This window comes from Chelon labrosus (assembly GCF_963514085.1).
Source record: "Chelon labrosus genome assembly, chromosome: 4".
In the NCBI taxonomy this organism is placed as follows: domain Eukaryota; kingdom Metazoa; phylum Chordata; class Actinopteri; order Mugiliformes; family Mugilidae; genus Chelon; species Chelon labrosus.
Genome location: NC_140340.1, coordinates 3,411,214 through 3,438,043, shown reverse-complemented (window position 1 = coordinate 3,438,043; position 26,830 = coordinate 3,411,214). Strand labels below are relative to the sequence as shown.

At 44.8% G+C, this 26,830-nt stretch overlaps 1 protein-coding gene across 1 annotated transcript; it reads left to right on the top strand.

Annotated features, from left to right (window-relative positions):
- Window positions 1-12,853: 12,853 nt before the first annotated feature.
- lrrn1 (leucine rich repeat neuronal 1) lies at window positions 12,854-25,227 on the top strand. The gene is made up of 2 exons (XM_084543638.1): window positions 12,854-12,978; window positions 21,840-25,227. Exon 2 carries the CDS (start codon window positions 22,020-22,022, stop codon window positions 24,171-24,173), a length of 2,154 nt encoding a protein of 717 aa, XP_084399764.1. The 5' UTR covers window positions 12,854-12,978; window positions 21,840-22,019; the 3' UTR covers window positions 24,174-25,227.
- Window positions 25,228-26,830: the final 1,603 nt, after the last annotated feature.

The window sequence follows — 26,830 nt, the reverse complement described above, 5'->3', positions numbered from 1 at the left end:
GCATTCTACTCAGGCTGAACGCTACGAGGAGATCTTTAAGTTATGGTGGAGTATGTAAGGAAGGAGAGAACAGGGGTCTAATGAAGAGAAGCTAACATTAGAGAAATACGAGCTTTCTTGCTAATCCCCCAGCATTGCTCTCGCAGCAGAATTCATCAGCTCTTTATCTTTATCTTTATCTTTCTGAAGGGAATTTGGACAACCTGATAATACGGAATTACAATGGTTCAGTCTGCATGTAACAAATGCATTAATCTTGTTTTTTTACCGTCACTTTGGGACAGGCTGTTCTAGTTTTAACTGTACTGCTCAGGTGGTTTTGTGTGCAGGCTAAAAAACGTATTCTGGTTGAATAAGAGAGTATGGGATTAGACTGTGAGACTCTAAAGGTGCTCAGATCCAAATACAGTGACTTCACACATGTTTGACTCTTTATTCTACACACGACTTTGAAACAGGACCTTAGTGGACACAGTGACGACGCCCTGAAGCTGAAACTATTTCTACACGCCCAGCAGATGCATTCATTTGTAAAAGTTTTTTTTTTTTTCTGGGCACCAAATGAAGTCTGATGTTCACTCCCTTGCTGGCTAGTTTCTAGTTGCTGACATGTTGTTTCATGTTGTGTTCAGGCAGCTGAAAACTGACGTCTTCTGTGCTCAAAAAGAAACTCAAATGAAACTCAGAGGCCTGAGCGCCAGCATATCAAAAGATGCCGTGGAGCTGTGTGGAGCTTAGGGGGAGCTGAGGAGATGAATAATAAATCTCTGCAGGTTTATCACTCCCAGCAATAATCCGTCGTGTTATATGTAAAATATTGATTCTAGCAGCTTTGAGGGCATTACAATCCCCCCGCCCTCCATCGATTCTGTGTACCTGAGAAGATTCACTACACATTACTGAGCGTTAAAACTGAGACTGATCAGGTGTGAAACCAGCGTCCAAAATGTATTTCCGTTTCCCTGAATCCCATTCTCAGTGACAGTCCTCCGTTCTCTTTAAAGCAACCAGCAGTTTGTGAATAATACAAGGCGCTGATGCAGCGACAGAGGATGACGAGGCCGCTACATACAGCAGGAGTCTCAGCAAACACGGATCAAATGATACGGATTAAGGAAGACTTCGCTTGAGCAGAAGTTCTTTGGCTCCAAAAGCAAAAGAGATTCAAAAATAAAGGTTTATGTTTTATTTGAGACAAATATTTCACAGAGTGGTGTGAAGACCTTAAACCATTAACTGTTTATACTAAACCCTCCTATTATGTTCTACTATTCAGTGTCTCTAAATACATGATTGACATAATTGTTTAATGGGGACAACTGGGTAAACAGAAAATTAAAATGATGATGTGTTTTTAATGTCCTTTACACATGTTGTACGCATCAAATTGGAAAATAAAGTATACTCTCAGGGGGTCTAGGGACAAGTTCTTTTCTGCCTGGAATCCGGTGTTAAAGCATTTAGGTAAACTTAAAACTGTACCCACTTCTTCTTCGCATTTGCATCTGTGATTATCACTGAATCCATGTGAATCATGTTTAGCTTAGTGCACAGTTTCAGTGTCGGCGAGGCTAGATGTGTGCTGTTTTTGTTATATTCTTTCTCATTCAATTACTATCTTTCATGTCATGCCTATTTTCCTAATTTTTTATTTTTTGGATTGGTGTCCAACATGTTCCTGGGAGGTGGGAGGGGGGTAGTTAAAATATAAATATGAGACGGACATGGGATCCCCCCAGAGATGCTTCGTGGGACCCGCCGTGGATGCCGAGCAGGAAAATAACATAGAGAAGAGAAGAGACGCTTCACTTCTCAGCGCTGTTCTCCGTTACCATGGGCAATGTGAGATCACTGCCATATAAGACGTTCGAACTGGCCACACTCTGCAGGCTCTGTGGTGGCGTCGGCCATCCTGTGTGGAGTGGTCTGCTGGAGCAGTGGCATCGCAGAGAGGGAAAGGAAGCAGCTGGATAAGGTCATCAGGAAGTCCAGCTCTGTCCTGGGCTGCCCCTTGGACTCGGTGGGGGAGGTGGGTGATGGGGGAGTTCTGGCTGAACTGTCCTCCATGCTGGATGATGGGTCCCGCCCCCCCCTCCATGGTGACCTGACGGGACAGAGGAGAAGCTTCAGTGACAGACTGCTTCACCCTCCATGTGTGAAGGAAAGATGCAGAAGGTCTTTCCTTCCTGCTGCTGTTAGGCTCCATGGCGAGCACTCCTAATATCTAAAATATTGTTACACCTTATGGTGTAATAACACCAGTCTGTGCAATATGTCTATTATCTGTTCTATCTCTGTCATTTCTGCATGCTGTTGCAAACTGCAATTTCCCCATTGTGGGACAATTAAAGGTTTTCTTATTCTTCTTATTCTTATTCTTAAATGTTATGGTTCATGATAACAGAAATAGTTTTTCATACCTAATGTTATAGATGACAAGAATATGCTCTTAGAAATAATATAAAGCCAATTAAACATTCATTCATTCATTCATTTTCTTGTCCTGTGAAGGGTCATGGGGGTCTGGAGCCTATCCCAGCGTCATTGGTCGAGAGGTGGGGTCCACCCTGGACAGGTCTCCAGTCTATCACAGGGCTAACACAGAGAGACACTCACACCTACGTACGGCCAATTTAGAATCACCAGTGAACCTAACCAGCATGTCTTTGGACGGTGGGAGGAAGCTGGAGTACCACACCACATGTGTCGCCCCCAATTAAACATGTCTCTTCTCAGTTTTAGGTCAGTTAGTGAGATCTTATGGTGATCTGCTTATTTCTCCATAGTCACATAACAGGTGTAACTGGATGTATAAGTTGGGTTGTTTTATTTAAGGAGCTATTTAGGTAGTCAGCAAATAAATATAAAGCACCTGACACATAAACTTAGGTAAAAATTTAAATCATTTTCTGGAGGTTTAAATTAAATTGCTGGGGTCAAACTGACTGTTAGTCAATTAGAAGGTAACATGAAGGTTAATACATGTGCTTTAAACCAGTGACTCTCTCCAAGGTGCTGAAATCACCTGAGCCCACCTCAGGCTGCCGGAGCCTGATTATGAATCAGAGAAGCAACCCCGACCAGGGTGCTTCACCCCCAGCTTCACCCTGCAGGTTCTCAGTGAGCCTGAGTCTATATCCACTACTGTATGTGACCAAGAGATGGGAGCTATATGAGCGGAGCAGATTAACGGACAGCGTTTGATCTGTCTTTGATGTTTTTTTTCTTCTCAGCTTTCTCCTCCTCCTGATTTTCCCTCCATGAATCCCTCCAGTGAGCAGCTGACCTCCCTCTCTCAAGCTTGACATGTTTTCGATGCTCTCTGGGCAATACTGGGAGAGCGTTCCATGGGGAGCTCCTGTCTGGTTACTAGGCAGATGTTATTAATATTTAAAGCCTGTGTTCTTGTGCAGGTTGCGGTTGGTAAAGTCACTTCTTTAGCGGTGCAAAGGCTTCAAAGGCTCACTTGGGATAAGGTGGGGAGACTCCTCCAGATGCAGGCTGACAGAGTACAGAGAAACACACTTACCGCACGTTTGCTTATTCATATTCTAAAGCCCCCGACCTCCAAGCTGATACAGGGAGATGCTCTCTGTTTCGTACGGACGCTAGAAGTCTAGAATTTTAGCCAAGTTAGTTATGGCTGCATGTGTGTGTGCCTTATTTCTGAGATGCGTGACTAAGGTTGGCGAAGGAAGTGTCTGAGTAATGAAACACCTCTAAAATCTGTTACGTAGGGAGGAGGCATCTTCACGAGGAGGGAAGGAGGTGGGGAAAGAAAACAGGACAAAAAAAGAACAAGTGTGAAAGTGATCAGGCTGCCAAATCTGCCCGGCAACCGCAGTTAAACTGGCAACCATCAGCTGACTCTGTTGCTCCCATCTGACCTTTTCAACCAGTAGTAGCTGTATCCACATTGCTGGCCTTAGCTCCAGACGCTGGATGTGGACAGACTAACTCAGGTGTGTTCAAACGAGGAGGACAGAGGACAGAGGACAGTTACAGCTCGTTTCCAGGACATGTCCACGCACGCAAATCCTGACCGATTACCGACCGTGCAGAGATGCAACATAAGCAGATAAATAGATGACTGGATGACCTCCAGTGTGTCAGGGAAGCAAAACACACACACACATACTCACACATAGGTCATATTACTTCTGTTACATTTGGGAATTTAGAATTTATCCGTGGTCCTAACCTTAACATGACCCTGACCTCAACTGCTGACCCATGAATGAGTGTTTCCCTATAAAGGAGACGGCTTTTGTCCCAGTTACCTGGTCCTGATTCTACTGTAGGTCCTGGAACGTAGCAGACCCGCACACTGACTGATGACTCACACATGGGCATGGACAGCAGCGGTAGCAAACAGTTATCAATATAAGTGTGCATCCATACAGTTACATGAACAAACCTCTTCCAGGTCAGAGCTAAACAGGGACACGAGACAAACAACGTGCACACTCAAACAAAGAAAATAAATGGATTAAAGAAGTAAAAGGAAAAAGCTTAATCCCCCTCCAGAGCTGGGAATGTATCAAGAGAGTTTACCACTGCTAAAAAAGCTGTTAGATGATTACTGAGTCATTTCCTCTACCGTATTCTTCCAGACCTGGTATTTGTTGGGACTGGGACTCAGAGAACGGTTCACATTCACACTGCAGTGGTAAGACGTCTCTGTCGAAATGAGCCGAAGTAGGTTATGACTAAAAGCTAGTTGTAACTTTGCAAAAACAGCAAAACATTAAGCAAATGCACAGAGCAGGACAGACGATGTTACCTTCTAGTCCGACGGCAGGAGAGACCAGCTCTGGCTGACTTGTGTTGTTTTGTGAAGCCACTCTCTCATTTTTGCCTCTTAAGTTCTTAACTCTTCATGGGGCATTTATTAAATTTCAGTCCTACAGTCTTGTTGTAGGGAATGATCAGACTTTTTTACTGTTGTTCAAGTTTTCATTTTCATGTAGGAAATCAAGATTAATAAATTTTCCATATATGGTTCCTTTTACCTTAAGTGGTAAACAAATGTAGACATGTATTTAGAGCATTAGAACTTAAGTGATGGTTCAGACACTTGTCATCATACACATTATCACATTAGAAAACATTAGGACACTTCTTCTTTGCGGTACCTAATGAAGCAGTTACACTCAGCGTTCATGCAGACGTGAACCTTGCAGTCCAGTCACTGGACCTGAGAATGTTGCCTTGATCTTCTCTGATTGGCTGGGTGGAAACCACATGCTTCTAAACCTCACTGAGAGACACCGGAGACACAGTTTAACGTGTATTTAACATCTATAAAGGATTAAACATGATGTCTGTACCAAGAAAACTGAGCAGATTTTTTAAAGCCAGTTGAAAACCTAAAGTTTTGCACGTTTCACTTTCCTTACATCGTCTGCATGCTGTGCAGAAAGCAGCGTGCATGGACTTTTAACAGGACAAATAAACAACGTGATCACATCACATCTATACTGGCCTCCCTGCACTGGCTTCCTGTTCATTTCAGGATCCGGTTTTTAAGAGTCTGAATGGCCGGGCACCATCTTACTTGTCAGAATTATTTTATCGCCACACTCCAGCCAGAGCACTGAGCTCAACAGACCAACTGCTACTGGACCTCCCCAGATCCAGGCTCAGACACGATAGAGGTGATAGAGGCTTTTTGGTGTTGGATCCCAAACTGTGGAACAGTCCACCCCTTCATATCAAAGTCACCCAGACCTTGGAGCATTTTAAATCGTTGTTGAAGACCGGTTTGTTCTCGCAGGTCTTCAGTCCAGGTTGAGCAGGATATCTTGGATTTTATTATGCAAACACAGTTTTTATTCACGGAGCCTTTCTCCTTACTACCATCAGAATGATTCTCAAGCTGTTATGTTAATGCAAAATAATTCCAATAGGCCTGTAGCCACTGCAACACTTCACTGAAGAGGAATGGAACTTAGAGGCTGTTGGTAGAGACCCTGGTCTACCCTATCTCCATTCATATACTTGTTTTACCCATAAGCCATTGAGGTTTTCTAACTAGTGCATGACCTTTATGACCTCTGATTATAGAACAGACTGTTTTTAAAGCTCCTGCGACTTAACATTTCCCATTAGGACGATTTAGTCTAATAACAGCCATGCATTCACATCATACACACAAATGAATTTCCTCACGGTGAGCTGAAGTTACTGTATCAGTGCAGCCCAGATGTGGGAGAATTCATAATCCCGTCGACTTGTACCGACGGCAAACGCTGCTGTATCTAAGAGTCTAAAATCAACCTTCAGTGCAGCTTCTGGTGGATTCTTAACGTGAGGTGAAAGCAGCAGAGCTTTAAATTTAGAGCAGCGAAGCCTCAGGTAACAGATTAGAGGACAAATTGGTCCCTGCATCCTTTGCTGGCTCAGCCTTCGGCTTCTGGACATGATCTGACTCACTCACTTGTCCGTCCTCTGAAAATTTAATCAAAGCAGAAAAACAAATCTCCAGCCGGTGAGAGGTGCACTTTTTATTTTTTACCTCTGCTTTGGTGCATCGTGAAGGAGAAACCCGTGTGAAGCAGGGAAGATGACGTTTGAATCAGCCCCAGGAGAATAGTTTGCCTTTGGCTGAGGAAACAGCAGCGTGAGCTCTGAGACTAACCGGAGATAAAGAGAAGGGCGGATGGGGGGCAGAGGTAGGCAGGATGGGGCAACAGATGAAGAGATCATCATCTTGAGGCAGATGTTTCATGTAAGAATTCAGTATGAAGAACTTGGCCGGCAGAAGGTTTGGCAGCTTGCAGCTGGAACGTGAAAAAGGCAAAAGGAGAAAAAAAACATTTTCACTTTCTCGGGCCGGGTGCGAATTTGGCTGGTGCGCCTCTTTCCTGCTTCGCAGTGAGTCTCGCTAAATGAGAGTTGGGAGTGTGGTTTGCGGAGGCTCCAGCCAGCCAGCCAGCCAGCGCCTCCGTCTGCTCCTGCCTCCTCCCAGCACCATCACTTGGCTCGCGCTCGGCTGACTGTCAGTCGTCCTGACAGCCTGACCTCCCAGAGGCTCGCGCAGCCAAATGCCGCGTCACACCGGGCCTGGCTTCGCCCGGGTCTGGCCCTCAATCATTTTCACACCCACATCCACCTCCAGCACCACCAGCCCTGCCTCCTCTTTACACATGATCCTACCTAAAACTGAGAGCCCTTTGTTTGTTTCTTTCTATTTATAGCTCCCTCTGTTTCTGCGGTGTAGACTGGGAGTGGGAATGCTAATATAAGAAATATAACGTCATTACGCCACACACAGCCTCCACTGGGAGATATTTGTTATCTGCCTTGAAACAAGAACTTCTAGGGCTTCATATTCCCATCGCACCGGCTAATTTTACTCGTCTTCAAGTCGAGACAAAGCTATCGTTTGATTGCACCTGGCAGTGATCAGAGCAAAACTTTTTGTTCAGTCCAGCTCTTGAGAGATTAAAGTTTGCCGGAGACTGTGAGCGCTAAAAGCGTCGGTTGCCGCCACCCTGAGCCTCTTTGAAAGCCGCCTATGTTATCTGAAGCTTAGCAGGCGCAGTGTCTCATCCTGTGAGGAGATGACAAGGTCTGATAAACCACAGCGTTTACTGCACAGGTTAACAGAGGCGATCGATAGCCTGCGCTCGATACACCACGAATACTGAACGGCTCGAACAAGACTGTATCACCACCTGGGGAAATGCAGAAGGAGGGGAGGTCTTTAAAAAACAAGAGAACAAAAAGGGAGTTATAATGAACTGATGAGGAAGCTCATTTTATTTTATTTTATAATCTTGTCAGACGTTCCGTCCCATAAACAGATCGGAAGCACAGACAAAAGCAAAAGACGATAAAAAATAAAAATGCTCTTAAATGTTATGACTGAATATTTCTGCAGGAGCTAAACCAAAGCTCTCATAATAAGATTGTTCTTCACTTCATGTCTGACGTTAGACTGAACACACGGCAGGGCCAGTTTCTGCTCTATGTATAGAGTTAGCATCTTGCATAATTAAAAACACTAGAATGTGAAAATACCCAGGGGCAGGAAGCAACTTGTCCAAGGGCTCCAGACCGGAGGGCCCCTAGTTTGATTAGTTACAAACAAATGTTCAGTCGTTTGCAACGAGTACAAGCAATGGTATGTCCTGCAGTAAGACAAAAAAAAGTCTCCACCTGGATTTAACTAAGGAAATAGGTAGGAGCCTCCTATTGGATAATTACTGCATGGGTGATTATCTTTCAGCTGGAAACAAGTTATTTAACCCCAACTGATGCAATGAGTAGCTTCTCATTTCTTCAACAACCATGTCTAAAGACACATCCTGTGGTCGTGGAAAAGATGTTAGGCTGTTTGAGAAGGGTCAAATCATTGGCATGCATCAAGCAGAGAAAACATCTAAGGAGATTGTAGAAACTACTAAAACTGGGTTAAGAACTGTCCAACACATTATTAAAAACTGGAAGGATAGTGGAGAACCATCAGGGTAAGAAGAGAGGCAGATGAAGTGGTGCACCCATCATGCCTAGTGTCTACTGTACAAGCCTGTGGGGGCAGTGCTATGATCTGGGGTTGCTGCAGTTGCTCAGGTCTAGGTTCAGCAACATTATGTGTCCAAAGAATGAGGTCAGCTGACTACCTGAATATACTGAATGACCAGGTTATTCCATCAGTGGATCATATTCCAAGATGACAATGTCAGGATTCATGGGGCTCAGATTGTGAAAGAGTGGTTCAGGGAGCATGAGACATCATTTTCACACATGGATTGGCCACCACAGAGTCCAGACCTGAACCCCATTGAGAATCTTTGGGATGTGCTGGAGAAGGCTTTGTGCAGTGGTCAGACTCTCCCATCATCAATACAAGATCTTGGTGGAAAATGAATGCGACACTGGATGGAAATAAATCTGGTGACATTGGAGAAGATTATTGAAACAATGATACAGAGAATGTGCTGTAGTCAAAGCTAAAGGAGGTCCAATGAAATATTAGAGTGTGTGACCTTTTCTTTTGGTGGCGACTTTTTTTTTTGGCCAGGCTGTGTAGTTCATCCTCTATCTTATAGAGAGATTGTCATTTCAGAAGCTTTATTATTTGACCTTATATTGTCCTCATGTGGAACAAAATTGCCACAAACTAAGATCAAGTACGTGGAAGTTTGTTTACAGGACTTGATTGGGAACCAGCTGGATAGGTCCCTGCATCCTTCCAGATGGATTTTGGTTTCAGTGGTAGCCCAAAGCAAAGTTCTGCCCGTGTCTCCTTCCATTTAGGAGAACAGGTGTAACTGGAGATCTGTTGTAGCCGTACGCCTGCTGGGCTTTACTGCCGTGTCCATTACCACTAGAGCCATAACAGTGCTTTCACACAAGCTTCTCCGACGCTTAATGGATACAAGTACATGAGGGTGCAAGCTCTGTGCGTCATTGCGGGCATTTTAAAAGAAACGTTGGATCTCTACAGGAGTGCTCTCTGGCTCCTTGAGCTGCTATTAGGGCACTTCAAACATCTGTTCCTCTTGAGAATCTGAAACAGTCCAGTGTGAAAAGATGAATGATACCAGGAGGAGGGATGTCCAGGATGCAGGCTGTGGAGGCTGTGGGTAATGCTTTTAGACCATCTATACAGAAACATCTGAAGAGACAGAGCTGGCTGGTCTGTGTTTCAGATTATGTGTACAGAGTGCCAGATTTGGCAAATATATAGAGTCCTGAAAGAAAAGACCCATTCAGTCCCATAAATAGATGTAGTTTCTATCAAACAGGAGAAATGGTGAATGTGTCGGGGACCGAGTTTATTTGTGGAGTGTTACTGTGCTACAGAGCAGGATGGTGCATGTGGGACTGACTCAAAAATAAACCATGCTGGATATGTTTGTGCATGAATGTGTGTTTGTGTGTGTTTAATGCAGTTTCGGTGTCACGAGGAACACACTACACCGTTTGGATGCACAAAAAACGCACATCGGTGGGATTCGGTTTATTCTTGGAATCATATTGATCGGTCAGATTTTAGGACAGTAATTTCCTGTATCCGTGTCACACGAGTCGCAGGAGACTAACATCTTGGGTCCGTTCGCTCCAGTGGGGGAAGCGAACGTGAGCACAGACTCTGACTGATGCTTTAGTGACCGGACTAAATGTTGGGCCCACTCAGGAGATCAGACATGCAAACCATTTCATACCATTAGTGCAGCTTGCATCTCATCTTGGCGTCAGAGCATCTTGTCTGTGCTCAGACCTACATACTATTTTGTACATCCCACCTAAAGCTCTGTGATGATCAGTCTTTCCTTGAGCTGTCCGTAGTGCTGAACCAGCGGATTAAATCGTGTGATCAGAGAAGGAAGCTACTCTGATGATGCATGGATGTTGAAGTTAACTGTGAGCTAAGGAGTTTCAATGAGTGATGCCTGCTGACCAGTGACTTCAAGTGAGAACAAAAGGCGTGCACCAAGGAAGTATCATTTACACAAGCAAAGAAACAATTAAAAAAATGTTGCGGTGACTCAAATACAAGAACATGCAATGATCAGAAACATCGGACCTGTTAAAGCACCGGTGAGATGTGGCACATAACAAACCCATAGAGTACTTTAGGCTTCAGAGTCGGTCATGTGATGATGAGATATTCAAAAAAGCAAAGTAGTCACTGGTTTTCTTTGGCTGGAATGACTTGACTGACTCAGTAAATACCATACCACTCATAATGGACGAGATCGTCTTGGCGTCATGTTGTGTAGGTTTCTTCCTTTGAGCAGGACAATGCATAAAACATAAGCCCACTTTTACTTCTCCATGCCCATGCAACATGCAGAGAGTTTTGGTGTTTCCCTCTGCCGGCCCTGAATGTATGGTTTCAGCTTGCATTGGCAGCCTCGTTGGCCTAACGCGACCAGAGCGGCCAATCTGTCTTCATCGCTCTACGGATGAGAACCAGAGACGGGGATACAGATAAGAGCTGCCTCCAGACCTTTCTCTTCACCTCACCAAGGTTAGCTTAGAAGATAAACGCCGCTGTTCATCCTGTGACACCACATCAGTCCCCATGGACGTCTTCAGCTTCACACGAGACGTCTGCGCTCCTCCTCCAGATGCTTCCAGAGCTCTTAGATGTTGTCCATCTGCGTGGCACGGTCGCGCTGGCGTGCATGTATTATTTATAGGTGTACTCAGGATGCGTCACATCTACTCTGCGTGTTAAATCGGTGTCTCACGCGAGTGTTTGTGGTCGCCTCCAAGAGCACGCAGCTCTCTCATGTGAAGCGGTGCGTTAAGAAGGTGGTGCTTCAAAGTGAAGGACACTCGTGGAGCAAATTGATTCCAGAGGACGGAGCACGCTGCTTCTCAGTGAGGATCTCTCCAACCAGTAAAAGCGAGTGTTCACCAGAGAAGATGAAATAAATAAATAAAAGACACTACAAATGTTAATAAGTTCTGTCCATTATCAGTTCATGCTGATGATGTTTGGATGCATCTGAGGGAAGGATTAGGTTTTTTTAGGCCCTGAGCAGAGAGCAGTTATTCATTTAGCGCCTACTTCAACCCCTTCTGATTTTGTGCTTCGCTTCGGTTGCCATGCACTTCGGGCCGCGGCAACAGGCCTGAGTGGGTGCAGCACGTGTGCGGCTCCACCCGCACATGACGGCAGCAGCGGGTCCATAATCTCCTTGTCTCGCCACAACCGTGAGCAAATGGATTCTTCAAACCGCGCTAATGCTTCATCATAAACGGTGCCACAAACGCTAATGGATCCAGGGAGCTTTCCAGACTAAGTGTCAGTTTAATGCGACCCCGCATTCAGCTGGATTTATATTTAAAGGGTCACAGCGTGATCCTTACTTACTCCGATGGCCTGAGCATATTCGCCTTAGCATGATTTTGTGCGTGATCTCATTAGTTCACATGTGAAATATTGCACCAGCTGTAGGTATGCAGGAAGAAATAGCTGCCAGTGTGGTGATATGTAGCAGGTTTTTGCACAAAGTCAAAAGATTTGTGAGACTGTTTAATGGACTTTCTTTCACTTTTGACTCTTTTTATAATGGCCTGGTGATATTCAGTGGGTTTTTTCAGTATTTTTACACGAGCCAGCCCAGTTTGGGTTACATTCAAGTCCAAGGGGTTTTAATCAGGTTGCACTGCATGACCCACTGAGGAGGAGCCTCTGTAATAACTGCTTGTCAGAGCCACTGAACATAGACACTGGTCTTTAGGCTGCATGCACAGTTAAAGTCTGGCAGAGGTTCTAAGGTTGAAACTGTGCTTTAAGTGGAACAGAAACAGTTTTTCGTGCAAACGTCTGCATTTTTTTTGGGTGAAAACTAAAATGTGCAGAGGAGGCTCAGCTCAGAGAGTTTTTTTTTTCTTTTTTAAGCAGTGATGCCATGTACCACCCCTCACCCACACCCACGCACACACTACCCCCCCTCCTCCTTCGCCCCATGCCCCGCCGCCCTCTCTCCTGCCTTTGTTCTCATCACAACAAGCCCGGAGCAGATGGTGCTCTGCTTTGCTTTGGCCGGCGGTGACAGACAGGCGCTCTCAGCCAATAGCCTGCTGGGTAATCAGCTGACTGGTCTGGACAGCGCCAGGTGTTTTTATCATTTTTCTTCTCCATCCGTGGGAGGAGGAGCAGCAGGCGGCGGCGGCGACAGCGGCGGCGACAGCGGTTGAGGCAGAGCGGAGGAATATCGGGGCGACAAAGCGGTCGTCGGTGGTGGGTTGCAGCAGGTTGGAGATCGCTCTGCAGACCGCACCATGCCTCTCCCCGGGGCGCCCTGGGACTGATCGGATACGCGAGCGACAGATCGTTGTAAACAGCCTCCGGGTGAAGCCGCTAGGACACAGGGAGCCGTGCTGTGTGTTGTCTCATGAGCCCGTTCATTTGGCTCCACAGCGTTTATCTGGTTTATTGTTGCGTACTGACGCGTGTGTGTGGATGAAGAAGCTGCGCGCTTGGGAACATCGGACCGGAATGCCAACAAGGTGAGACTCCTCAGCAGAGGAAAAGCAGGGTTTGGGGTTTTTACAGTTTTATTTTAAGTTGTAATTTCATTTAGAAAAAATAAATAAATAAAATAAAACCTTACAGCTGCAGATTAATATTGTTTTATGTGTTAAATCTTATGTTTCCATTCACAACACATTTCCCTGCAAGGGCGATGCAATGAGTTGAGATATATTTAGGGTGCAGACGCATCAAGGGCATAATCAGATTTTCTTTACATATAAATCCATGCAGTGTGCCTTTATCCCGTCGGTGCATCAGGCTGTGGGACTGATCTGCTGATACCGGATCATTTGACCTTACAGCGTGTGTGTGATCAAACGTATCAGCCTTTAATTATGCGCCAAAATCATATTCCACACGAAACAAACTTTGATCTCGTTGCGGTACCCGCGGCGCCAGCAGGAGCTTTCCTCTCCGTGCGCGGCGCTGTGGAGATGTGATTTGCATATTAATGTCAAAGTATGTCGGCAGATGTCTCGATTCCTCCAGCTCTGAGCAGAAAAAAGAAAAAAAAGAAAAGAAGTCGTCTTCTTCGGGGATAAAGGCAGGGCCCTCTGCTGAAGATGCTGCGGTGAGAATGGGGTTGCAGTGTTAGCAGGGGGTCTATTGTGGCTCCCAACGCTGCTTCTGTCGCTGCAGCTGTTGCGCTTTTGTGATGGAGACTGGCATCACTCAACTTTAGGCCGAGAGAGAGGGGGACGTACTGTAGGGAGGTTAAAGGGCTTTGTCTTGAATGTTTCCATTGCTTTACCAGTTCAGTGTCTGCCCACCTGACTCCGTGTCTGTGGCCTCCAAGTGCTGAGAGGCGTCGTTTCCCTCATGAGGAGCCCTGGGTTCAAATTAAAGTGATTCAGCGTTGATTCAGCAACTTAACAGAGCAGTGAAAGACACAAAGACCTCACTGTGTTTAATGGTTGCTCACGTAGCACGGGGGTATGAACAGGTTCCTTGAGGTTCATTTCTTGAGGTTTTCTCTCAGGAGGGTACATCACTTTAACAGAAGTCCCATTATTTTATCAGAATGAACAGAGAAGGGTCACCTGATGGAGGGGGGGCGGCGGCGGCATCGGGCCTTGACTTGGCGGAGTGTATAACCACCAGGATCCACATGAGAATCTCGATCATGAGAATCAAGTATTTTTAGTTTGGTGTGACAACGCTAACGGGCTGCGTATGTATGTGCTGCAGGTGTCTGTGTGTGCGTGGGTGGGTGGGTGGGTGGGGCTGTTAGGAGGCAACAGAGTTTCTGGGAGGAGGAGGAGGAGGAGGGTGGTGGGGGTTGTGTTAAAGACTTCAACCCCAATCACCCATCCCACCACCGACACTTAGGTCTCTAGGGTATAAAGCACGAGGGGGTGGGGGGTGCTCAGCTCAAGCCTCCACCATTATTCCTATAAGACGGCTTTAACCCTTTGTCCTCTGGGCAGACAGTTCAGCTCAGACATCAGTGTGTGTGCTGCAGGAAGGCTTGGTCCCTGAAGGAAGAAAGGAAGACGCCAGGGCTCGGCGTAACGTGAAGCTCATGTCCTGTCGTTAAGGCTCCGGGGAACATTTCCCTCCCCATCTGCAACGGGCAGTCGCCTCATCTACGAGTATAAAGATGAGGCGACTCACCTGTTTGAACTGTCCTCTAGGAACTTAGTTAAAGCAGCTTTCATTCAAGTAGCCGTGCATAAGAACAGCTGCACGTTAAAGAGTCCTACACTAGAGAGACAGGACTGACGCAGTTGGATTCCAGTGGACTGCTAAAACCACTGGATCCTGCATTTTTCCACCAGGCAACGTGAGATCGTTGACACCCGGTGCAGCCTCGTAACATCATCGAGGTTATTTTTTGCACTTGCTGAGAAGTGTCCTCCAGAGCCTTGAGAAGACATTATCCAGCGTTTTCTTCACAGACTGATGAGCAAACGGAACGGCTTGTGTGAAACTGAGTGTACCTGTTTATCTCTACGCAAGTTCAGCCTGTTAGGAAACACATTTGATCTCTGCATATTAATATTAATGAGCTGATTGTTCATCTTTAATGTTGAAGACGCAGCTTTAATGACTGAGAGTGTTTTAAAAAGTGATTCCAACTTCTTCTGACGACAGATTTATATATTCACTCAGTGCTGATGTTAATCATGACATTAGAGTTTCTGGTTAATCTCCTGTTGACTGACTTATAGCTTCATGACTACACCGATCAGCCACAACATTATGACCAGTGACAGGAGAAGTGAATAACATTGACCATCTTGTGACAGTTCAATGTTCTGCTGGGAAACTTCTGGACCTGGCATTCATTGGTGTGGATGTTACTTAGACATGTAGCACCCACCTAGACCAGACCAGGCACCCCCACCCCATAGCAATGACACTCCTTGATGGCAGCAGCCATCCCCAGCAGGATGCAGCCTGACACAGACACACACACAAAAACACTTTAGGAACAACTAAAAAAAAAAAACATGAAGAACAGCACAAGGTGTTGACCTGGCCTCCAAATTCACTAGATCCCAAACTGATCAAGTATCTGTGGGATGATCCACAGAGGCCCCTCCCCTCAAAGGCCCCCCCACTAACAACATCCTGTTGCCAGACACCACAGGACACCCTCAGAAGGCCCATGTCCATTCTCTGATGAGTCACCACAAGGAGACCTGCACAATATTAGGAAGGTGGTCATAATGTTTTGCCTGATTGGTGTACATTTCAACTGTAGCGAGAGAAACTTGTTTGCCGTGCTGTGGCGTTATCTTATCTTGGAGTGATCCCAAGTTCAGTGTGTACATTTAAGATTTGGATGGCTCCTCTTAACTTAACACATCACTGAGGAGAAGGAGCTGTATAACTTAGTCGACCACAGATCTAATCAAGCATCTCTTAGAGAGGCTGAAGATTTCCACTCTCTGAAGGTGAAACTATTTTAGGAAGTGCAGAAATGAAGCCGCCGTAAAATCAATAATGAGTGAGTCATCTAATGTGAAAGCATTCACACTTGCTCATATGCGCAAATATGGAAGAAATCCAGCATCAAAAGGCGACGTGTTTATGATAATGTCTGCTACTTAGCATAATCACCCTGCATATGTTTTGTCCTTATGTCAAAGGAAGCCAGCATATTGCACCACATTCACACAAACGGGCCGCGTAGTTTGAACAACCTGGTCTCGTTTTAAAACTTCTGCACGTCCGAGGCTCCTCTGAGGAGCTGGAGTGTGTTATATTGAATCCCTGGAGAGAGAGAGAGAGAGGATGGAGAGAGCCCAAAGTCCTGAATCCCTTCCTCATTAAGTAAGAAAATAATTTACAGGACTGACGTGTACATGGAAGGTGTTATTGTTGAGATATTCTGTTGCTTTTCTTGTCACAGTAACGTTCAGTTCTCCGTATGATATATTCCTCCTTGTCAGTTTTTCTTGTCACTCAGGTTCTGACATTTAATTCAGTGTTTTTCTCACCTCATCTTGCTCTCGTTTGTAAATAGATGTGTTTATAGTCTCTCTGGGGTTCTTAGTCTCACCCACGCCTGTAATTCCTTCCACCTCATTTCTCTTTAAGTGTGCACATGGACATAGCATAGACTGTATATAAATATGGACAATGCATCACCACTTCCTTGCATTGGTCAAACTGATGTTATTTTCCCGGGGATACGGGCGGCGCCATCTTGCGACTTTGCAGCCAGAGTCTGATCAGTACGGTCTGAGGGTGGAGCCACGACATTGATGCCCCGCCCACACTTCCTCCAGACTCACTCACGTTTTAGTTTAATTAATACTACGCTCTTGAATCAACTTTATATTAACAACCTAAAATGACAGAAACCATCCTTGACAAAAAGATAATTTGACATGTATTTTAGTGTTTTAGTTTGGCCCAAGTCCTACCCTCTAACATGGAGGAGGCGGAGCTTATGACATATACTGCAGCCAGCCACCAGGGGGAGCTCTACTTGCTTTGGCTTCACTTTAGAGGAGCTGTTCCGCTGTCCATCTTTATTTACAGTCTGTGAGATAAAGTAAAGTTTGAAAGGCAAACCTGGACCAGCAGACGGGTGAGGGATCTATGCGGGCCTCCCAGGAGAGCCCTGATGCAAGGGCACTTTATTTTCTCGTGTCATCCTCAATTCTAATCAAATTTTATGGAAAACTGTCCTCAGACAGACACAGACAGGAATTTGATTATCAGAAATTGAGAGACGTTCTTGGAGATAAAGAATGAATTACTGTACGTGTTTGATCACATGCACCAAAAAACGGTTCTCAGGAGAACTACGTACCCTCATGAGCTGTTTGCATTCCCAATCACAATAATGGGATGTGACAGCGTTAGCGCCATAGCGGCATGACTTGAATGCAACATGCAACATGTAGCAATGCTGAGCATAGGGTCAGTAAATCCTGGACCTCTCTGCAGGTTAATTTCTCCGGTTTTTGATCCATTTTCTAAGGCTAATGAAAAGAGCTGCTGTTGTTTTCACAGCTAATGTTTTACCAAAGGATTTTAGAATGGTGGTGGTCGCTGGTGCCACATGCATTTATTCGCTGTACGTAATGTACCTACCTTGAAGTGGGAGCCGATAAAGACACTAGAAACTGAGTTCTAAGATCTTTTTCATTTCCTACATAACAAAAATTAAAAAAACAAAAAACAAAACGGAGGTAGTTCCTTAAAACGTTATTGGAGCTGTGTTGCTCTGGTGCAAAAATGCCCGATTATTTTTCATTCTCAAAACATTATGAACATTATAACAGACATATTTTCCTCAAATATTGGTGGACATAACCTGAACGAGTACATAGTGTCAGTTCAGCACGCCTTAACAGGTAAAATGGAGGTTGTCTCTCGAAGTCTTAGCAATCAATGAGCAAACTGTTCCTACTGCACCATCACCAGAGGTTTTCTTAGCTGTACTGGAGCTCACATGTAAATGCTATGCACACAGATGCCAACTAGCATGCAACATTTTAGTTTTTCCTTTGTTTGGGACAGTTTCTCAAATGGAGGCGACAGGGGTCTACTTTCGTGGCATGAAAACGAAACGATGTCTTCACGACTCTCAGGTGTGTTCAGAGTTGATTTGGCAGTCTGCGTGCTCGTAGAACCTGCAGCTGTTCACGCCGTGCAGAAGAGCTTTGAAGGTCCCACTGAAGTCCCACTGAACTGGGCTCGGCTGTAGTTACAACTGGCAACGTACGAGGATAAATATTTTAAGTCTAAACAAGAAAAATCTGAAATGACATTTGTCAGGAAGGTCTCTAGCTGCATTTGGTATCTGGTGTTTGTAGCTGATACTTGTATACTTATCAATCAGTGTTTGTTGTTCAGTATTCACTTTAAGTTTCTGTGTCTGCTTATATTAGAAATCCATTCAACAAGAAGAGCCGCCCTACTAAAAGCTGTGCAGCAGCTAGACATCGTGACGGTCTTCCCACAAAGGTTAATTAATCCACAAATGTCAGAATATCATCTAAATAAGATCTTCGCGTGCCGCCGGTGCAGTTGCACGACCGAACCGTCTTCCACACACAAGCCCTCACAAACTGCGTCTGTTTGCGCAGGTGTCCGTCGTGATAATTAAAACGGCCACTCTGTTAATTTCTTCTGGCACCATGAAAAAGTTCTGTCCTGCTGTGGGATGAGCTTAATCAGTTTAGTCAAAGCGAAGGGAATGAATCCTTAAAGGGCACTGGCAAGATCAGGAATTGAGAAAGCAAGTGACAAGTCCCGTATGAGCATTAGTAAATTCATTTACATTCATCGCTCTGAGAAGGAGTACAACTACCATGAGGTCACCTGTATTAGACTTAACTGGCGTTAACACACAGACAGGGCTCAGAAAATCCTTCAGGATCGGCTAAAAGGAATTTGTTAAATTTATATTTTTGCTATTAATAGAATTAGTACTGAGACCTTGCTAAACAATGAATATGAGGATAAAATGTGTGATTATTAGGTCAGGACTTTAAACACATGCCCCCGAGGTCTGCTGAGTAAAAGCTGCCACCTCCAAACCCTCCATGTCACAATCTGAGGCTGTGGTTTTTATGTTAAGTGTCCCGTTCTCGCGTTCAGAGGAGGCCGTGGTGATAACCTCTGGGTTTCCCCTGTTCGCTGCCTTCCTGTCTTCCCTCCCGCTCTGTGTGTGTGTTTTGAGCTTTCCTGTGGCTCGGGGGTCACAGTGGACCATGCAGCATGTGTCATGTTGTCCCAGACCAAATAAAAAAACCAGGATGTTGGACACTGATGCTTCTAGTTCACATCAGAACGGCATTTCTAAATAATTTTACCGTTCTTTCATTCTCAAACAGGGAAGATCGAACATTAACCCCATTTGGGAAGCAAGCAAAAAATAGTAAACATGCCTTATAAACTTTATTCACAGTATATTTATATGACAGATATGTTCCTGTTAAGAGTAACCTCATCAACACACGTAAGAATGAGTTATAATTATTTTACTTTAATGTTACTGTTGTTGATTAAAATGTTAATATGTCGGTATTTTACAGGCGTTTAAAGGACTCTGGTGCATCATTAAATACTGCATCCCATCTTCCGTATTGCTCACAGCACACATTCATTGTTTTAGATATTGTTCTGCAGCAAACTATTTAGTCAGTGAGGATGTGTCTAGAAAGAAAACCTGCCCTGTAAATTGAGCAGTTCTACTGAGATTACCTACTTTCTGCAGTCTTAGAATCTGAACTGATATGTTGCTTTTAATTAAAGTGCTAAGTGACCCGTTTCTCCCCTCTGGGTCTGAATCCAGTGCCCCACCACCACCCCCAGCTAATCTCCACTTCACCATCTCCATCTGCTAATCCAAACTGGCGTGGCAATCGTCGCAATATGCAGCGCTTTAGCTTAAAAAACAAGACGTTGCGCTACCCCCCGTTCCTCCTGCGCCGCCCGTGCTCCGCCCCGTTCCATAGGGAATCCCTGGCTGGCATAGGAGGAGCACACTCATGTTCCCGTCTCCCCCGGTGCTGTTGCCAGGCAGTTTATGTTCAGATGTATCACACAGCTCTCTTGTTTGAAAGCCTCTTAAGTGCTGTCTCCTTAAGCTGGTGTTGACCACAAAGAAGGTGGAAGCACGGCGCTCATGCCGCATGGCTTTACACTGGGTGGGGTGCCTCCTAAATAGACTGAGTGTAATTGAGTTATGGGATAGCTTAAGTGTTGCTGTAGTATTCTGTAAGCGGGCCCCGGCTTGTTAGACACCTGCTGGCAGACTTATCTCATTAATAAGCAATGAGGCGAGATAATATTGTTGCAGATATGTCTACACGACATTCCTCGTAGATACCATCTTAGCTTGTTAGCGTGCTAGCATTCGTTAATTAGCACAAAGTGCAACTGATGTGGTGATTTTAATGATTTGGAGGGCGACGGTGCAAGATAAAAGGTACTGGCTCCTGAAAGGTACTCAGTTCATCTGTAGAGGAACATGAGTATCTGTGCTTAATTTAATGGCTTTAATCTGATCAGCCCAGACTCAGAAAACATCCAACTTATGGCTGCGCTAATATCATCACGATTCACCCTCAACAGATATCTGCACCAACCTGTATGACTTTCCAGTCTTTGCACATTCTTTTCTCCAGGTAATCCATCCATTACCTGGATGAGCTATTTAAACATTTCCGTCGCTAAAATAAAAACGAGACAACTGCATTTTCCATGTATACATGCACAGACAGGGGTGCTTTTAAGTAAAAGCTGCCAGAATTAAGGCTTTATCTTCCAAGTCAGTGGAGTAAGTGTTACTGCCATATGGGCGAGCAGATGCCCATTACACCTCTCAGGAGCTCCCGCTTCCTAAACCAAGTAAACGCACGGGCTGCATGAAGGTTTCACGTCCTCTCACAAGCCTCTCATCAAATCCCTCTCTGTAGTCAAAGGTTTTCTTACACTTAAAGAACTGTGCACAAAGTTTCAGTCATTCTTCCTTCTCTAACCAACCCTAGGCCTGCTGGAAAACTGTAAAAGTTTTATTTTTTTTCATGTTTGCCCTAAATTCAAAACGCTGAAGACGTTGCATTAAAAATTAACACATGCATCTTTCTTTTCTTTTCTTTTTTTTTCTAGCTTTCTTTGAGGCATGGCACATACATAATATCTCACAGTGTTTAATGATGTTCAGAGGAGCTAATGATCCAGTCCGTATGGGCCTGTTGGAATAGATGAAAGTCCTCAAAGGAATTAGATCTGTTTCCGAGCGGTTCAGATCAGTGTTTGGTGCGTGCATTGCAACGAGCTGAACTTGCATTTTCTCCAAACTGTTGATGCTGCACATAACCCGCAGTCTCTCAAGGAATACCGGAGAAACAGTTGTTCCTCTTAGCTAATCTGCTGTCTTATTTAATTGCTGCGTTTACAGGCAAACATTATGTGAAACATGATGTGATAATTGTTACATACGACAAGGCAAAGCTGCAGCAATGTCCCTGCTCATGTTTCTGTGAAGCAGCAATCATGCACATTTACTCCTAGCGGCAACAATAAGATACTGATATGTGGCAGGTAATAACGTTTAAAATGTAAATCTTAGCAAATTAACATAGGAAAATGTGCTTATCATTAATACAGAAGAATAGACGAGACTGATTTGATTTCTAACAGGTGTGGGCAGATGGTTGCATTATAGGAAAAGTCAGAGGATTTCCAAAGTTTTATCCATTGAATAGTTGATGTTTCAGTCTAGACAAAAGTGTTCTTCCAACCAACTGGGTGACCTTGCCAATCACTCTGACAGAATAGCTATAAAAGAAATTTAAGCAAGATAAAACTTACAAACTTTGCCTTCTGAATACTAAACCATATGTCTTGTCTTTTCTTCTTCCAGATTGTCCCGTGACTCCGAGACCCTGGTGTAAGATTCTACTCTTGCTTTCAACCGTCTTCATTTCATGGACTGAAAGACGTAATCAGTTGAAAGTTTGGTTGATGACTGTAACGCACCCTCTTCCAAAGTCATCTGACCCTCCTCCTCCTCCTCCTCCTCCTCCTCCTGTCCCTCCTCAGCATGGCTAGACGGAGGGTAGACTGCCTTCTTCTGGGCCAGGTGTTTGCTGGCCTGATCCTGGTATCAGTGGGACTATCTTTTGTCCAGAGCAATGAGTGCCCCCAGCTGTGTGTGTGCGAGATCCGACCCTGGTTTACCCCCCAGTCCACCTACAGAGAAGCCATCACTGTGGACTGCAACGACCTTCGCTTGACACGCATACCTGGGAACCTCTCCAGTGACACTCAGGTTCTTCTCTTACAAAGCAACTACATTGCAAGGACCAGCGAGGAGCTGGAGCAGCTCTTCAACCTGACTGAGCTGGACTTGTCCCAGAACAACTTCAGTAGCATTCGAGATGTTGGCCTTAACAATATGTCCCAGCTCACTACGCTTCATCTGGAGGAAAACCAGATCACAGAAATGCCCGACTACTGTCTGCAGGACCTCAGCAACCTGCAGGAACTCTACATCAACCACAATCAGATCAACACAATCTCTGCCAATGCCTTCTCTGGGCTCCTTAACCTGCTCAGGCTTCACCTCAACTCCAACAAGCTGAAGACTATCAACAGCCAGTGGTTTGAATCTACGCCCAATCTAGAGATCCTCATGATTGGGGAGAACCCTGTCGTTGGAATAATGGACTTTAATTTCAAGCCACTGGGCAACCTGAGAAGCCTGGTTTTGGCTGGGATGGATTTGACAGACATCCCTGGAAATGCCTTAGTGGGACTTGACAATCTTGAGAGCCTCTCTTTCTATGACAATAAGCTGGTCCGAGTTCCTCAGAGAGCCCTTCAGAAATTACCAAACCTCAAGTTTTTGGATTTGAACAAAAACCCAGTGCACAAGATTCAGGAAGGAGATTTCAAGAACATGCTGCGACTGAAGGAGCTGGGTATAAACAACATGGGAGAGCTGGTTTCTATTGATCGTTATTCGCTGGACAACCTTCCTGAGCTCACCAAGCTGGAAGCTACAAACAACCCCAAGTTTTCTTACATCAACCGTCAGGCTTTTCGTGATGTTCCAGCTTTGGAGAGTCTAATGCTGAACAACAATGCCCTAAACGCCCTCTATGAATCCACGGTGGACTCTCTCCCCAACCTTCGTGAGATCAGCATCCATAGCAACCCTCTGCGCTGTGACTGTGTCATCCAGTGGATGAACTCCAACAAAACCACTGTTCGCTTTATGGAACCTCTGTCCATGTTCTGTGCCATGCCAGCCGAGGTCAGGGGTATGCATGTCCGGGAGGTGTTGCAAAATAACTTAGCAAATCAATGCTTGCCCATGATTTCGCATGATACCTTCCCCGGCCACCTCAACTTGGACATCGGCATGACCGTGGATTTGGACTGCAGAGCCATGTCCCAGCCGGAACCTGAAATCTATTGGGTTACTCCAATGGGGAACAAGATAATGACGGACACCGTCTCGGACAAGTACAGCCTCAGCGGTGAAGGGACGCTGAGGATTAATCAAATCCAAGTTGAAGACTCTGGCAGGTACACCTGTGTGGCGCAAAACTCAGAGGGAGCTGACACCAGAGTGACTGCCATACGTGTGAACGGCACTCTGTTGGACAGCACACAGCTTATGAAGATCTACGTCAAACAGACTGAATCCCACTCAATCCTTGTCTCCTGGAAGATAAACTCCAACGTGATGACCTCTAACCTCAAGTGGTCATCTGCAACCATGAAAATAGACAACCCACACATCACTTACACTGCCAGGGTACCTGTGGATGTCCACGAGTACAACCTTACGCATTTACAACCAGCAACGGAGTATGAGGTGTGCCTGACTGTCTCCAACATCCACCAACAAACGCAGAAGTCATGCGTGAACGTGACGACTAAGCAAGCGACCTTTGCCGTGGAGATATCCGATCAAGGGACCAACACTGCCCTTGCAGCGGTCATGGGAACAATGTTTGGATTCATCAGTCTGGCCTCTCTGGGCGTGTACATCGCTAAGAGGTGGAAGAGGAAAAACTATCACCATTCCCTGAAAAAGTATATGCAGAAAACCTCCTCCATCCCACTAAACGAGCTGTATCCTCCTCTTATCAATTTGTGGGAGGCCGACAGCGAGAAGGAGAAGGAGGGCTCCTCGGAGACCAAGCCCAGCCAGGTGGACACCACACGCAGCTATTACATGTGGTGAAAGCAGCTCTCCAGTGGGAAATACAGAGATGTTTGTTTCAGGAGCACAAATATACATACTTGCTTCTTTGTGTAAAAGTGAACTAAATATTTTCTCGTTTGTTTTCTTTGGTTCTCTGAGACTGAGGGGAGCAGTGAATCGACGTTTTCAGATCTCTAGTTTAGCATACTGCCTTTTTACCTCCTCGCTTGTTTTGACACACAATATGGCAGCTTTGTTTAGCTTCCTGGACTTAGTTCTCACTGTGCTTTACTTTTAGTACTCGTTTTGATGAACACAGCATGAGCATTGTCACGGATTCAGCGCGCTTGAGCAAAGGAAAAAGCTGAACTCTGATCCGTTTTTGACATGTTTCTCTGGCAGAGACCGCAGTCTTTCTTTCTCTCGTAAAACAGTTTCACTGTTGACTATTGTGCACTGAAATATATATACTAATTTGTCTATCAACTCAAATGTAAGCTGACAAAGTACGTTTAGACTTGATATACCGTCTATTGAATAATGTTAGAAATTCTTCTGTAATGTTGTATCAGCTATGATTTAATTTACTTTTTGTACATTAAAATAACAGTCTGTTTGATTTAGACTTTTACGTTTGCAGAGCAACTACTGTAAACCAGCAATAGAAACATGAATGTTATGAACTAGGTAAATAGATGTAAGGCTTTTTAAAATTTCTTAAATATTTTCTTTCTTATTTTGCTAGAATACGTCTACAATCACAGGTTCTGTTGTGGTTTACACATACACACATGTTGTTTATTGAGGAGCAAGTCAAATAAAATCTTCTTTCCTCGTATTTTCTAAACCGTGATTTCAACACCAAGTGTCATTTTTACATACGGTGCGCATTTTCTGCCTGAAAGCGCACCTCATATTAACCGTTTACACGTTTTACTGTTAGCGCAGAGTGATGAGCCGAGCTGAGCTGTAGGTGTTGATTGGGAAGAAATGGAAGATGCACACTGCAGCAGTGTCTCCCCCTGCAAAGCAACTATCTGAGAGCATATTTAAATTCCAGTCCCGGTAGAATATAATTACAGCACAATATGCCTCGGAGTACGTACAATAACTTCAAAACAAAGAAATTAGTCACTGAAAACTCAAAAGTTCCTTCTCTGTTTCATCACACCAAGAACTAAGAAGTATGAAAAAGAAAAAGACAAATTCAAAGGCAAACACCTCTTCATTATTCTCAGCATTTTATACTGCCGTGTATGGGGTATACAGAACGTGTACAGACTTTATTCCGTGTTGGAGCTTCTTTCTTCATGTCTACCAGTAAAATTACAGGAAACAATAATTAGCTGTTCATGCATGTTGAGTTACTTGCAGCCCACCCAACAAAAAAAATGTCTTTGCAATAAAAAATCCAGATCACAGTGGCTCACTGTTTAGAAAATTCAACCTCCAGCAGGAGCCTAGAAACACTGTTTGCCTCTGATGTTAACTGACAGCTCTGGGCCTTGTGGAGCAATCAAACCATCCCCGTTTAGTCTCCCATGACAACATGCTCGTTCTCCTGCATCCCCCCCCCCCCACCACCACCACCACCACCCTCCCCTCTGCTCAATTATTGCTCGGATGGAGGCAAATATTCTTCCGTGTGGAGAAAACAACGGACAATTCATCAGCCCTCACCAACTTTAAGTGTAGCAGCTGTTTCCTTATGGCTGTTGGTTGTTATCTGTGAGTTTATAGCTTTGCATAAATATCCCCGAGTGTTGGCTTCGTATATGGGTTTTTATTCTAGGAGGAATAAATGGCTTATATAAACAAGTAATGGATTTGTATATAAAACAAAATGCAACGGAGCTGTAAGTAGATGTGTACAGAACTCTAACTCCCGTGAATGAATGAATGCATGCAGTAGAAGACATCCATACCATATACACATTTATAAACCACCATTTATAAGAAAATGCTTAAATCAACATTATGGTTTGTTATAAGCAAATTGTTAATTATTTATGCATGATTATAAGTTATTAGAAATGCTAAACAGCGTACACTAAAATTCATTGTGAGTCTTTAAGCAGTTCTGTTCCACACATTAAACAGTCAGGTCTCTGCACACTGTTAATGCATCTAGACACACTACTGCTTTCCCTGCTGCCTGCGGTCTGGCGTTTGTTAAACCTGTGCACTGAAACCAGAACACTTTGAAACATCCGCCGCCGTCCTTTTATCTGCAGGAAACGGACGAGCCTTTCCACCGACCCAGCGGGTAGCCTAGTAACAGACCGGAAATCAGCTCATTGGGACGGCTATCAATGAAAGCTTTTCAAAGCGTGCGCCGGGAGCGTGCGCCGGGAGCCTGCGCCGTGTCCCCCGTCCCAGTGGCCTGTTTCCATGACAACCCCTCCCTCCCTCCGTCCACCTGCGGGCTCTGGCAGCTCTAAGTGAGAGAAGTCCCTGGAGCCTGAAATACCACTGACAAGGTCAACACCCTGCAGGTGGAAAACCACGAAAACATCATGTACGCTTTCAAAGGTGTAGAGCAAAAAAAAAAAAGCAAAGGTGAAGCTGAGCTCTCCTCGGCTGCTTCTTCATGACATGATTGAGGGGGAACCTTGTAAAAACTGAGTGAATACTGTGCAGCAGATAAAACGTCATTGTGCAAATATTTGAACGGTTATTGTTTTAAGTGGAGCCAC

Excerpts from the sequence above, each read along its gene's own strand:
- lrrn1 (XM_084543638.1), top strand. The coding sequence starts at position 22,020 with ATGGCTAGACGGAGGGTAGACTGCCTTCTTCTGGGCCAGGTGTTTGCT.